This window comes from Gadus chalcogrammus, chromosome 18 (genome assembly GCF_026213295.1).
Source record: "Gadus chalcogrammus isolate NIFS_2021 chromosome 18, NIFS_Gcha_1.0, whole genome shotgun sequence".
Lineage (NCBI taxonomy): Eukaryota > Metazoa > Chordata > Actinopteri > Gadiformes > Gadidae > Gadus > Gadus chalcogrammus.
This window is the reverse complement of record NC_079429.1, coordinates 7,827,856-7,840,355: the sequence shown is the minus strand read 5'-3', so window position 1 is coordinate 7,840,355 and position 12,500 is coordinate 7,827,856. Positions and strand designations below refer to the sequence as shown.

At 52.5% G+C, this 12,500-nt stretch overlaps 1 protein-coding gene across 1 annotated transcript in view; it reads left to right on the top strand.

Moving 5' to 3' along the window:
- LOC130371794 (inactive ubiquitin carboxyl-terminal hydrolase 54-like) overlaps nt 1–12,500 on the top strand; it is a 32,119-nt gene that overhangs the window by 11,026 nt on the left and 8,593 nt on the right. Inside the window, exons 6-13 of the mRNA XM_056577657.1 lie at nt 633–779; nt 3,168–3,317; nt 4,163–4,358; nt 5,127–5,309; nt 7,164–7,383; nt 8,022–8,444; nt 8,799–8,920; nt 10,115–10,273. Coding sequence (XP_056433632.1) covers nt 633–779; nt 3,168–3,317; nt 4,163–4,358; nt 5,127–5,309; nt 7,164–7,383; nt 8,022–8,444; nt 8,799–8,920; nt 10,115–10,273 — 1,600 coding nt within the window. The remainder of the gene's footprint in view (nt 1–632; nt 780–3,167; nt 3,318–4,162; nt 4,359–5,126; nt 5,310–7,163; nt 7,384–8,021; nt 8,445–8,798; nt 8,921–10,114; nt 10,274–12,500) is intronic.

Genomic DNA, 12,500 nt, shown 5'->3' with positions numbered 1-12,500 from the left:
ATTTTTTTTATGCAGTAAATCGCAGCAGTAAAAGAGTACCATAGTGCAGGTTTAAGCATTCATTATTATGCAGTTTTTTTCAATTGTTTTATTATAATTTATATTCATCCGAGTTATATTAACTGTTTCGGGACTGTTTTGAGGGCAAAAAAAGGGAAAAAGTTATTCTCTTGAATTGTATGCTGATACTATAATTATTTTCTTTGAAAAGAGAAATCATATTTAAAAAAAGTATATATTATTACGGTACTAAATACACTACACTTCTAAAACGATCATACTAAGGCTACTGAGTATAACACTGAAGACAGAGACCATAGATGGGAAGCATCGACCCTCATGTTCATCAGAGAATTGTGTGATTGAGTGATTTACATGTCGGATATGTTTTGTGTTTCAGTGAATGAACGATATATTTTTTCCCAACAAACACATAAACAGAATAAACAGTTAAACAACAGGCTTTTGTTTAGCTTTGTTGTTTTTTAACTTAGTTTCGGCCACTTGAGGCACTCATTCACCTGACGGCCATCTTGGATCCGTCTTGCTTTTGAACCGAGATGGAACCAAGATGGCCACTAGATGACGGTCCTCCCCCTCCCTCCCTCTATCCCTCTCTCCCGGGCCTCCAGAGTAACTGTGGCGAGGTGCTGCGTATCCGGCGGGTGCTGATGAACTCCCCGGAGATCGTGAGCATCGGGCTGGTGTGGGACTCGGACCACTCGGACCTGGCCGAGGACGTCATCCACAGCCTGGGGACCTGCCTGCGCCTGGGCGACGTAGGAGGAGCACGCACACACACACACACACACACACACACACACACACACACACACACACACACACACACACACACACACACACACACACACACACACACACACACACACACACAGATCCATAGACACACACACACACACAGATCTATAGCCACGTACACCCACAAACACACACGCACATGCGAACGCAGACAGACACACACACACGCACACACAAAACACACACGCAGATCCATACACGCACACACAAAAACACGCACACACATGCACGCAGAAGGACACACATGCACGCACGCACGCACACACACACAAACACGCAGATCCATACACAAACACACAAGCACATTGCTACATACACACCAGCCCGCGGAGATCCATGTGCACATATCAACACACATGCACACACGTGCACATGCATATCGACACACTTACACACACATACGCAGGCACACAAGCACACACACACACACACACACACACACATGCACACATACACAATAACACACACACACACACACACACACACACACACACACACACACACACACACACACACACACACACACACACACACAAGCACATTCCTACGAACACACTAGCACTAACACCCGCCCGCTGAGATCCATGTATACATACCAACACACATGCACATGCGTATCTACACAAACACACACACACGCACACATGCAGATGCACAAACACACACACACACACACACACACACACACACACACACACACACACACACACACACACACACACACACACACACACACACACACACACACACACAAACAAACTGCCTCTCTCTGAGAACATAAGCAACTAATCAGCTAAGTACAGACCCCCTGCCAATGTATAGACACACACACACACACACACACACACACACACACACACACACACACACACACACACACACACACACACACACACACACACACAACCACACACACACACACAACCACACAACCACACCCACACATACACACCAGGCCTGCCAGAGAGCCATAAAGGCATGCACATGTGTAGACACCAGACCACGTGTATACATATAGTCACACACATGCCCCTACACACCCACACACACACACACACACACACACACACAGGCGCCTACATCCGCAGTAACCCTGAAACGAACACATCACACATAAATAACAGCCATGATGCGGCGAGCGTCGTTTGTCATTGGACGAGACCCACGGGCGGCCTTCTCTCGCACACGCCAGAAATCACACCTCACGCACGGCGTTCGCGCGCCCCCCCTCTATGACTCACTCCCTCTCCCCCCCGCACGCCGCGGCTCAGGGCTTGCCAGCGGCGGCGCAATTCCCACATGCCGTTCTCAGAAATCGGATCCATGCGAGCACTGTTGTTGTTGTTGTTGTTGTTTAGGGATTATATCCCCCCCCCCCCCCCCCCGCCCTCGGTCTACACCTTTCCCCCTTTTTGTCATGACGGTGCAGGTGATGTACTGTCACCCCGTTCCCCCGCTCCTAAGCCGGCCGTTGTGGTCTGAAGGTGAGGCCGTTGATAACGCAGAGGGGATAATCTATCTGCATTGTGTGCAGCTCCTCCGCCACTGGACTGTCTCTGTCACTGTTAGATAACCGCCGCGGCTCTCGGCTCCCTCTCTGCTCCCCTCTCTCCCCCCTTAACCCCTCTTCCACGTTGGGTCTGCTTTTGGTTTTTCCTTTCTTTTCCCCGGCCACAAATCCCTTATGTATTTTCTTGTGTTCTTGTTTTTTCTCACTCTGACTCTGTCCTCTCTGTCCTGGCTCTCTCTCTCTCTCTCTCTCTCTCTCTCTCTCTCTCTCTCTCTCTCTCTCTCCCCCTCTCTCCCCCTCTCTCCCTTTTCCCCTCTATCTCTGTCTCTTTACCCCCCTCTCTCACTGCCCCCTACCTGCTTGCGCACACTCCTTTGTGGTCTCTGCTCCCCCCGCCTTCCTCTTCTCTCATACGCATTCTCTCTCTCTCTCCCCTCTATCCGACTCTGACTCTCCCTCTCTCTTTCTCTCTCCCTCGCCCTCCCCCCTTCCCTCTCCCTCCTTCACTGTCGCTCTCTCTCCCTCCCTAACTCTCTCTCCTCTCCATCTCTCCCTCTCCTTCTCTCTCCCTCGCTCTCGCCCTCTCCCTCTCTCTCCCTCTCTCTCTCTCTCCCCTCCCTTCCTCACTGTCGCTCTCTCCCCTCCCTATCTCCAACTCCCTAAACCTCTCTCTCTCTCTCTCCCCCCCTCCCTCTCCCTCTCTCTCTCTCCCCTCCCTCCCTCACCGTCGCTCTCTCCCCTCCCTCTCCCCATCTCCCTCTCCCTCTCTCGCTCCCTCTCTCGCTCCCTCTCTCTCTCCCCTCCCTCCCTCCCTCCCTCCCTCCCTCCCTCTCTCTAGCTGTTCTACCGTGTGACGGAGGAGAGGGCTCGGCAGGCAGAGCTCTACCTGGTCGGCATGGTGTGCTACTACGGCAAGCACTACTCCACCTTCTTCTTCCAGACGAAGATACGCAAGTGGATGTACTTCGACGACGCGCACGTCAAAGAGGTCAGTGGCGCCACACTGCCGTTGTTGGATTTTCTGCTGATTCGTCTGCAGTGGCAAAGGGGGGAGGAGGGGGAGGGGGGGGGGGTGGTTACTTTCTGTGTGTGTGTGTGTGTGTGTGTTTATGTGTGTGTGTGCTGGGGGTCATCCGTTATGCAGTGCAAGGAAAGGCATTGGAGTCAGTGGTGGTGGTGTGTTTGTGTGTGTGTGTTTTTGTGTGTTTGTGTGTGTGTGTTTGTTTGAGCCACACGGACCCGCTCTGGTTCCGACCGCACGCCGCTCCGGAGCCTTCTGTCCCGCAGCGCTGTCAGACCGCCGGGGCGGTTACGTGGGGACCGCGAAATAGGTCACCCCACCGGCAACGGAGCGACCTTGTGTTTTTTTTTTTACGGAATATACTGCAGTGTGTGTGTGTGTGATGTTCCGCACTGGTGACGAGCGAGGATCTAACCGGCGCATGCAGAGGAAGCGTCCGTACCGTTAGCGACGCATGTGCGTGTGCACGCTCTCCCTACTGCTGCTGCTCCTCGCTCCCCCTCTCGCTACCGGCTCCGTCACCGTTCTCTCTCTCTCTCTCTCGCCTCTTCTCCTCTCTCCTCTTCTCTCCTCTCTCCTATCCTCTCCTCACCTCTCTCCTCTCTCCTCTCCTCTCCTCTCTCCTCTCCTCTCCTCACCTCTCTCCTCTCTCCTCTCCCCTCCTCTCTCTCCTCTCCTCTCTCCTCTCTCCTCTCTCCTCTCCTCTCCTCACCTCTCTCCTCTCCTCTCCTCACCTCTCTCCTCTCCTCTCCTCTCTCCTCTCTCCTCTCTCCTCACCTCTCTCCTCTTCTCTCCTCTCCTCTCTGGTTCAGATTGGCCCTAAGTGGAAGGACGTGGTGTCTCGCTGCATCAAGGGCCACTACCAACCCCTGCTGCTGCTCTACGCTGACCCCCGAGGGACGCCGGTGGTATCGCAGGACGGCTGCGGCGGCGGCGCTGCCTGTGGCTCCAACCCCCAGCTGGACCTCCAGCACTGCAGCAGGGCCGGCTACGACAGCGAGGACTCTGGTACGCAGGGGGGGGAGAGGGGGGTAGCACGTGGGGGTTTGGTGGTGGCGTTAAAAAGCAATAAACGAAACCCAATCCGGCGCGCTCGCAGGAAGGGATCTGACGCGAGAGATGCGCTGTGATTGTTGTGGGGGTGTGCGTACGGTTGGTGTTGCGGCGTGCAGGTGATCCTCCCGACCTTCAGCTGCTTTTCATTAGCACCTCGCCGCTAATCCGACGGCGTGGGTCTGATCCAAGGCCGGAGCTTTTGTCCTCCTGTGTGTTAACATCTGCTCGTCATAGGAGCCCGGAGCGCGGAGGTCTCCCTGCCCCAGTGACGCGTCAACCTTGACTTGTCACCTCCTCCATGTTCTCTCTCTCTCTCTCTCTCTCTCTCTCTCTCTCTCTCTCTCTCTCTCTCTCTCTCTCTCTCTCTCTCTCTCTCTCTCACTCGCTTTCTGTCTCTCTGTCTCCCTGTCTCTCTGTGTCTCTCCCTCTGTCTCTGTATCATTACTCTCTCTCTCTCTCTCTCTCTCTCTCTCTCTCTCTCTCTCTCTCTTTTACTCCCCCTCTTGAGTATTTTAATTTCTTAAACAGAGAGAGACTCTTTTTGTGCCTTTATTTCCGTCTTCTGACTACCTCTGTACTTTGCTATTTATAACCATCTCGTCGCACTTTCTCTTGTTTGTTTTGACACTTTTCTTTTGCATATTAGTATTCTGGGTCTCAATGCAGAACTTCATGTAGTCCTTTACACTGTCTGGATTGGATGTCCCCCCCCCCCACCAGGTCGTGAACCGTCCATCTCCAGCGACACACGGACCGACTCGTCCACGGACAGCTCCAGCCACCGGGTGTCCAGGACACGGCCCCTCCACCAATCCACAGGCAGCCACCTCTCCAGCGAATCACAGGCCACCGTGGTGTGTGGCCACGAGAGTGGAGCGTCCCCTCTGAGCAGTGACACCGCAGGTGAGCCTCGTAGGTCGTTACCCCGGACTCCCCCCTATGTGACAGTCGAGGTTCGGCTGTCAGAGGAAGTAGAACTCTTCCTTCTTCTGTTCATACGCCCTCGGGCCACTCCTTTGACCAGGTCTCGTCGTATTTGATTGTTGATAACTCGGACGGGCATTTTTAACACTTGCTGTGTAACTTTTGTTAAAAGCAAAATGTGGCCATGAGTGTTACCGCAACATTTTGAAAGTGAGGGACTAGAACAAAGGTAACCCATCGATCATGAAGCGACGATATGGGATGTCCCATCATTCTACAGGACAACACTGGCTATCTCCATTAGAACGTTTGAGAGGTTCCACCCTAAAAAGAATACACTTCCTCAAAAGATGTATCCTCTTGAACACGAGTCCCATCCACACCTGAAGGACTTCCATTGATTCCGCTCCAATGTCACAGCCGGGTGACCTAGTGCTGCATAACAAGAGAGAGTAACATAATCAGGCAACACTTCGGGTAACACAGGACATCCACCTGACCCCAGAGACTGCTGCCTTTCTCTCACTCGTAGAACGTGAAGGACAGGTCATTGTGCCGGAGCTCTTCTCCCCGCACGTCGCCAGCAGGGGTCAGTGTTCCTCAGCTCCCTAGAGTTGGACGTTGCACACCTATTTGTTGGTTTAGAATGAATCAGCTGAGCCTGTGTCCCCCAGCTGCCAGAGGGCCAATCCCCAATTTGTGTCTGTAATTTCTTTGCCCCAAATCCTTTCCCCAAATTAACGTGAGCCTCTTACGCTCTGAACCATGTGCTCTTGTGAAGGAAATCCCACAATCGAGCAGCAATCCCCCCTTCAAAACACCAGAGCGTTTAGTACAACTCTGGTGACAGTTGGGACAAGAGTGTGTCGACGCTGAACTACGATGGAGCGATTGAGTGATGGAGCAATCCCTTTTATAACAGCATAATCGTTTTGCAATAATTACGCTGGTGCTTCTTTCTGAGCATAACTAAGACTAGCAGGGTGTTGTCAGTATACACAATGCTGTAATTAGCAGAGCACTTACGTAGCACAGTGCGCTGCTGTGTCGCTACGCAGTAACTTACTGCACTGCATGAATCATGGACCAAAGTTTGAATCCCCCACTCCCCCCACCCCCGACTCCGCCGTTCAAACCACAATGTTCTCCTCACAGGAGCCAACGTCATCCGCAGAGCAAAGTACAGAAAAAGGGGGAATTCAGCTTTATTTTATTCTACCGTTCTGGATTTGGTTGGCTCGTATGCAGTTTTCCCTCGGTGGTATCTCTTATCTAGCTTAGACAAGCATTTCCCTGAATCCGATCCATAACTTAGTAACAACAAAAACAATCAATTCTAAAACAATGTTTTTTCAAGCCGAACACAGTTCTAGCGCAATTGTTTTGCCCCGGAATGGATTGTTTTAGCTTGCGAGGCAAAGCAACCAGTATCATTTACCTGGGCAAAAGCTCACACTTGGGGGCATATTTAATTGACTCTGTTCTCTCTCTCTCTCTCTCTCTCTCTCTCTCTCTCTCTCTCTCTCTCTCTCTCCTATCTCTCTCTAATCTCCCTCTCTTATCTCTTCAACCCTCTCTCTCTCTCTCTCTCTCTCTCTCTCTCTCTCTCTCTCTCTCCCTCCCTCTCTCTCTCAACCCTCTCTCTCTCTCTCTCTCTCTCTCTCTCTCTCTCTCTCTCTCTCTCTCTCTCTCTCTCTCTCTCTCTCTCTCTCTCAACCCTCTCTCTCTCTCTCTCAACCCTCTCTCTCTCTCTCTCAACCCTCTCTCTCTCTCTCTCTCGCTCTCTCTCTCTCTCTCTCCCTCTCTCCCTCTCTCTCTCTCCCCCTCCTCCAGAGTCTGCAGTGGAAGGTCCGGCTCGCCCGCCATCTCCTCCCTCGCAGGAGTACAAGGAGACGGCGGTGTTCCTCCTCTCCTCCCGGCGGCCCCTCACCTCCTCCTCCTCCTCCTCGCGCCCGCTCTCCTCCTCCTCTTCGTCGGGGGTCGGGGGCTGTGAGGGAGGGGCCGGCGGCCCTCACTGGGAGGATGAGAGCACGAGCAGCGAGAGCAAGTCCAGGTGGGCCCGGGGAGTTTATCGCGCTGCTGTGTGTGGTTTTATAGTGAGGCGTGTGTCAGGCTTTTGCGTGGTTTTTTTTTCTCGTGCTGACCGCATAAATCCTGTTGTTTTAAGCAAGAACATTGTCTTTGGAAGCATTTTTTTGACTCAAACTTTCCCATTGCCGATGCCAATTTTAAGATAGCTGGTCGGTGTGAATATATAAAAGGTGGTTAAAGTGAGTTCACTTGTTAAAGCGGTATGCTTACATTAACATTATAGCGCAGTATTCTGGTTCAGGGGCTGGCTTTGGTCCACAGCTTCCGACGTTTCAGTATCTCCCGGAGCTGCGTGAGGCCCGCAGCCCACGGAGTGCGACCCGCAACACAGAAATAGAATCATATTGTATTCAACGGAACAAAGCATATGGCGTCGTGAAGGTAGCGGCGCTGTGTCGCCTCGCTCGCTTTGTCTGGGTCTGAAGTCTATTTTGGACAATCATGACGAGGATATTCTGAAAACCGGCGCCCGTCCCGACACGACGGCGAGCTCCGGGTCTACGGGCGTGCGGCGTGATTCTCCGGCGTGGCTTTCTTCTCAACAACTACCTCCACGGCGTCTCACTCTCTGTTCCCCCCCGGACCCCCTTTGCCTTGCAGTTCCTCCGGGGGGCGCTACAGGCCCGCGTGGAGGCCGAGGCGAGAGGCCCTGAACATCGACAGCATCTTCACCCGCCAGAGAGGCGGCGTCCCTCTGGGCTACAGCACCATCCCCGGCCCAGCTTTCTCTGACCCCGCCCTCTCTGCCGGGCCTCCCCTCCCCCCACAGCCAGGCCTGCTGCTGGGGCACGAGTTGGCGGCGGCGGCGGCGGCCGGTGGCGGAGGAGGGAGGGACATGGGAGAAGCCAGGGTGAGTCATGGCCTGCCAGGATTGTCCAGTGTTCTAGGCGGTAGTAGAGCCCCAGGCCCCCAGGGGCCCACAGCGCCCGCTCCCCTCAGAGGGGTGGAGCACCAGCCGCGGCTGATCCAGAGGATGGAGAGCGGCTACGAGAGCAGTGAGCGGAACAGCAGCAGCCCCGACAGGTATGTACAGCGCACGCACACACGCACACGCACGCACTCGCACGCACACGCACACACACACACGCGCACGCACACGCACACGCACAGACACACACACACGCACATAGACACACGGAAATGACACTCAAAAATAGTACATGTGCACACACGCGCACACACACACTCCATCACACCAACAGACACACAGATACACACACACACACACATGCACACTCCATCACACACGCACGCACACGCACACACACACACACACACACACACACACACACACACAGTGTCACACACGCACACGCAGTGTGGATCAGAGGTACATGAGTAACACTTTGTTTGTTGTGTGTGTCCGGACGTGTCCAGGGACTCCGGGCAGCAGAAGAGAGTACTGATGTCAGGACCGTCATGGCGTTCTGTGCCCAAGTCCAAAAGCAGTGCCGCCATCCTGCAGGAAGTACCCAACTGGAACACTGCCACCAACGCAGGTGTGTGTGTGTGTGTGTGTGTGTGTGTGTGTGTGTGTGTGTGTGTGTGTGTGTGTGTGTGTGTGTGTGTGTGTGTGTGTGTGTGTGTGTGTGTGTGTGTGTGTGTGTGTGTGTGTGTGTGTGCTCACTCACATTGCTTGTCTCTTTGGTATGAAGTAGAATCTTTTGTGACTACAGTAAACCATGGGGAGAGTATTCAGATTGCATGTTTCTTGTGTGTTTATATGTGTAAAAGGACTGGAACGAAACATGGAGACTACAGTACAGATCTAAAGCATTAGAGTCCATGCGAAATATTCAAATCCAGACATCTTTGAATTGCTTTGTACGTAATCTTCCCCTCCCTGGGCAATCTTTGGTGTAGTATTTGTATTTGAGTAATGTCTCCTGTGCTTTAAGCTGCAAACTGTACAATGTATATATACTGTATACACATAGCATTTATATTGATTTTGTATGAATCACCACACCGTTTACTGATGAGTTGAATTGCAGAAGTTTTCAACTGTTCAACAATGGTGACTTTGATAAGAGTGCATAGCTATTGATATATTTGAACTCAAACAAGTTCAAAAATAACTCTGAGTCATGGTCAACCACAGGAAAAACAGAGATCCTAGCAAGAGCAGTGTGCACATAAAACCTCTCGTCAAAACGGAGCAAACGGAGCATTCAAATAATACTGTGTCTGTTTCTGTGTCTGTGTGCGTGTGTGTGAGTGTGTTTGCACCTTTTTGTGTGTGCACATGTTTGTGTGTGTATGTGTGTGTGTATGTGTATATGTGTGCGTGTGTGTGTATGTGTATGTGTGTGTGTGTGTGTGTGGGTGTATGTGTGTGTGTGCGCGTGTGTATGTGTACATGTGTGCGTGTGTGTGTACGTGTGTGTGCGTGTGCATTTGTACATTTGTGTGTGTGTGCGTGTGTGTATGTGCGTGTGCACCTGTGTGTGTGTGTGTGTGTATGTGCACCTGTGTGTCTGTGTGTGTGTGTGTGTGTGTGTGTGTGTGTGTGTGTGCGTGTGCACCTGTGTGTGTGTATGTGCACCTGCGTGTCTGTGTCTGTGTGTGTGTGTGTGTGTGTGTGTGTATGTGCACCTGTGTGTGTGTGTGTGTGTGTGTGTGTGTGTATGCGCGTGCACCTGTGCGTGTGTGTTTGTGCGTGTGTGTGTGCGTGTCTGTGTGTGTGTGTGCAGGCCCTGGCCGCAGCGAGCTGGACGAGCTGCAGGAGGAGGTGGCCCGCAGGGCCCGCATGCAGGAGCAGCAGCGCCGCCGCCAGGCCGAGAAGGAGGCCGCCCTGGGCTTCAACCCCAAACCCAGCAAGTTCATGGACCTGGACCAACTCCAGCACCAGGGTACGCCACACCCCACACCCTGGGCGGGGCGGGGCGGGGCCAGAGACTCTCTGTCATGGCAACATGCATGCGTACAGCGAGCAGCCTCATGAGACCATCCCGCTGGTGAGTGTCCCCCCGCTGCCTCTCTGTGAGATGGTTCCGGCTCCCAGCGGGCGGAGAGCCTTTTGAATGAATAAATAAAGACGATAGGACTAATCAGCGTTTTCGGCGGCGTGGTTTTCAGTTCAAACCCAGCAAGGAAGCGCCGCAGAATGCTGCGTAAAGAAATAACAGCTGGTTCCAAGGAAGACCTAGCAATCTACGGAGCAATCAAAACGTCTTTTTTACATCCGAAATAGACTGATTAACGATGTTAAAAGATGAACAGAAATCCGCATGGGAGGCTTTTCTCAGAGGAGAATATGTTTCAGATTAACTTCCCAACCGGATCGGGGCAAGTAGCGAAGAGAGCAAGGGGGTCAATTCGTCATTTAATCAGAATGTATTTGATCTTTAAACAACGTGGGGCCACGACCATATTTGGAAATCAATTGCTTGGCCCGGCCAATGGCAGACGTGACATTCAGCGGGGGGGGGACGCAAAACTCCAATAACTGGATGCTCTGAGGGGGGCTCTACAGGAACTAGTGGTGCTGTGGTGGATCAGGAGAAGCGTTTGGCTAATGGGGTGTTGATGACACAGCCCAGCGGAGGAGGTGACACCGATAAATGACGGAGCGTAATGAAGGGCGTAATAGCAGCTTGCCATGTCTGGACGTCCTGTGATTTCAGCTGTCCCTGTGTGACTCCTGTACCCTCACCGATGTCATACCCCCCCCCCCCCCCCTCTCCCCTCATTCCGCCTTTACGTTGTTGATTATACCACAAACACACAGCCGTCTCCAATGAAACACCTCGGCCGTCGACATTTTTATAAGATAAGAAATATAATGTTTAAGAATACTTTCTATCATATATTGGATAATGATAATGGATAATTAGTGTTGTGTATGTGTGGCCATGTCGGTGTGTGTGTGTGTGTGTGTGTGTGTGTGTGTGTGTGTGTGTGTGTGTGTGTGTTTGTGTGTGTGTGTGTGTGTGTGTGTGTTTGTGCGTGTGCGTGTATGTGTTTGTGAGCGGATGTTTACTTGCAGTAATAGCATGGGATCATCTTTGTGTTTGCGTGTCAGTTTGTACGTTTGCCTCTGTGCGAGTGTCTGTTCGCATGTGTGTGTGTGTGTGTCTGCTTGTGTGCGTGTGTGTCTGTGTGTGTGTGTGTGGGTGAGTGGGCGCCGCCAGTTGAGCTCTTGCTGCGGTCAGCCAGCCGAGAGCAAATCCCTATCAAATCAATCCTCGGCTTGTCCCGCGACAACATGGTAAATCCTGAGCGATGGCTGCTTAGCCGGACCACCGGTCAGAAGCTCTTCCAGCCTTCCGTGCTCGGCTTTGCTTCTCCACCGCCGGGTTGGAAAATCGGAACATTTTGGGCGAAGTTCAAACCCCTTTATGTCAAACAGCCAATACTAGGTTTGTGTGGATGACTGTGTGTGTGTGTGTGTGTGTGTGTGTGTGTGTGTGTGTGTGTGTGTGTGTGTGTGTGTGTGTGTTGCCACCAATGTCCTGCAAACAGAGGTGTCGTTCTCCAGCCCAGCCTTTACTAATTGGAGATGAGGGATTGTGTAGCGGGTCCTGTCTGACCCTCGGTGTCACTCTGGCACTCTGCACGTCTAGGGCTCAGCCTGTTCCTCTACCTGAACCACACACACACACGCGCGCGCGCGCACGCACACACACACACACACACACACACACACACACACCACACACACACACACACACACACACACACACACACACACACACACACACACACACACACACACACACACACACAGGTGCACACAAACACACACACAGGTGCACACAAACACACACACAGGTGCAAACACAGACATGCAAACTAACGGGCACACACCCACAGACACAAACACACAGAGATACACAGATGAACAGACACACACACACACACACACACACACACACACACACACACACACACACACACACACACACACACACACACACACACACACACACACACACACACACACACACACACAGTGTTCCGGGGACATTCAACCTTGGTAACGTGTAAGGACAACTTGCTGAGGAGCAGATGGTATCGCCATCCGTGCAATTATGCAACAGAATTCCGTTTTCCTGCCCCTCACACCCCAGCCCCCCC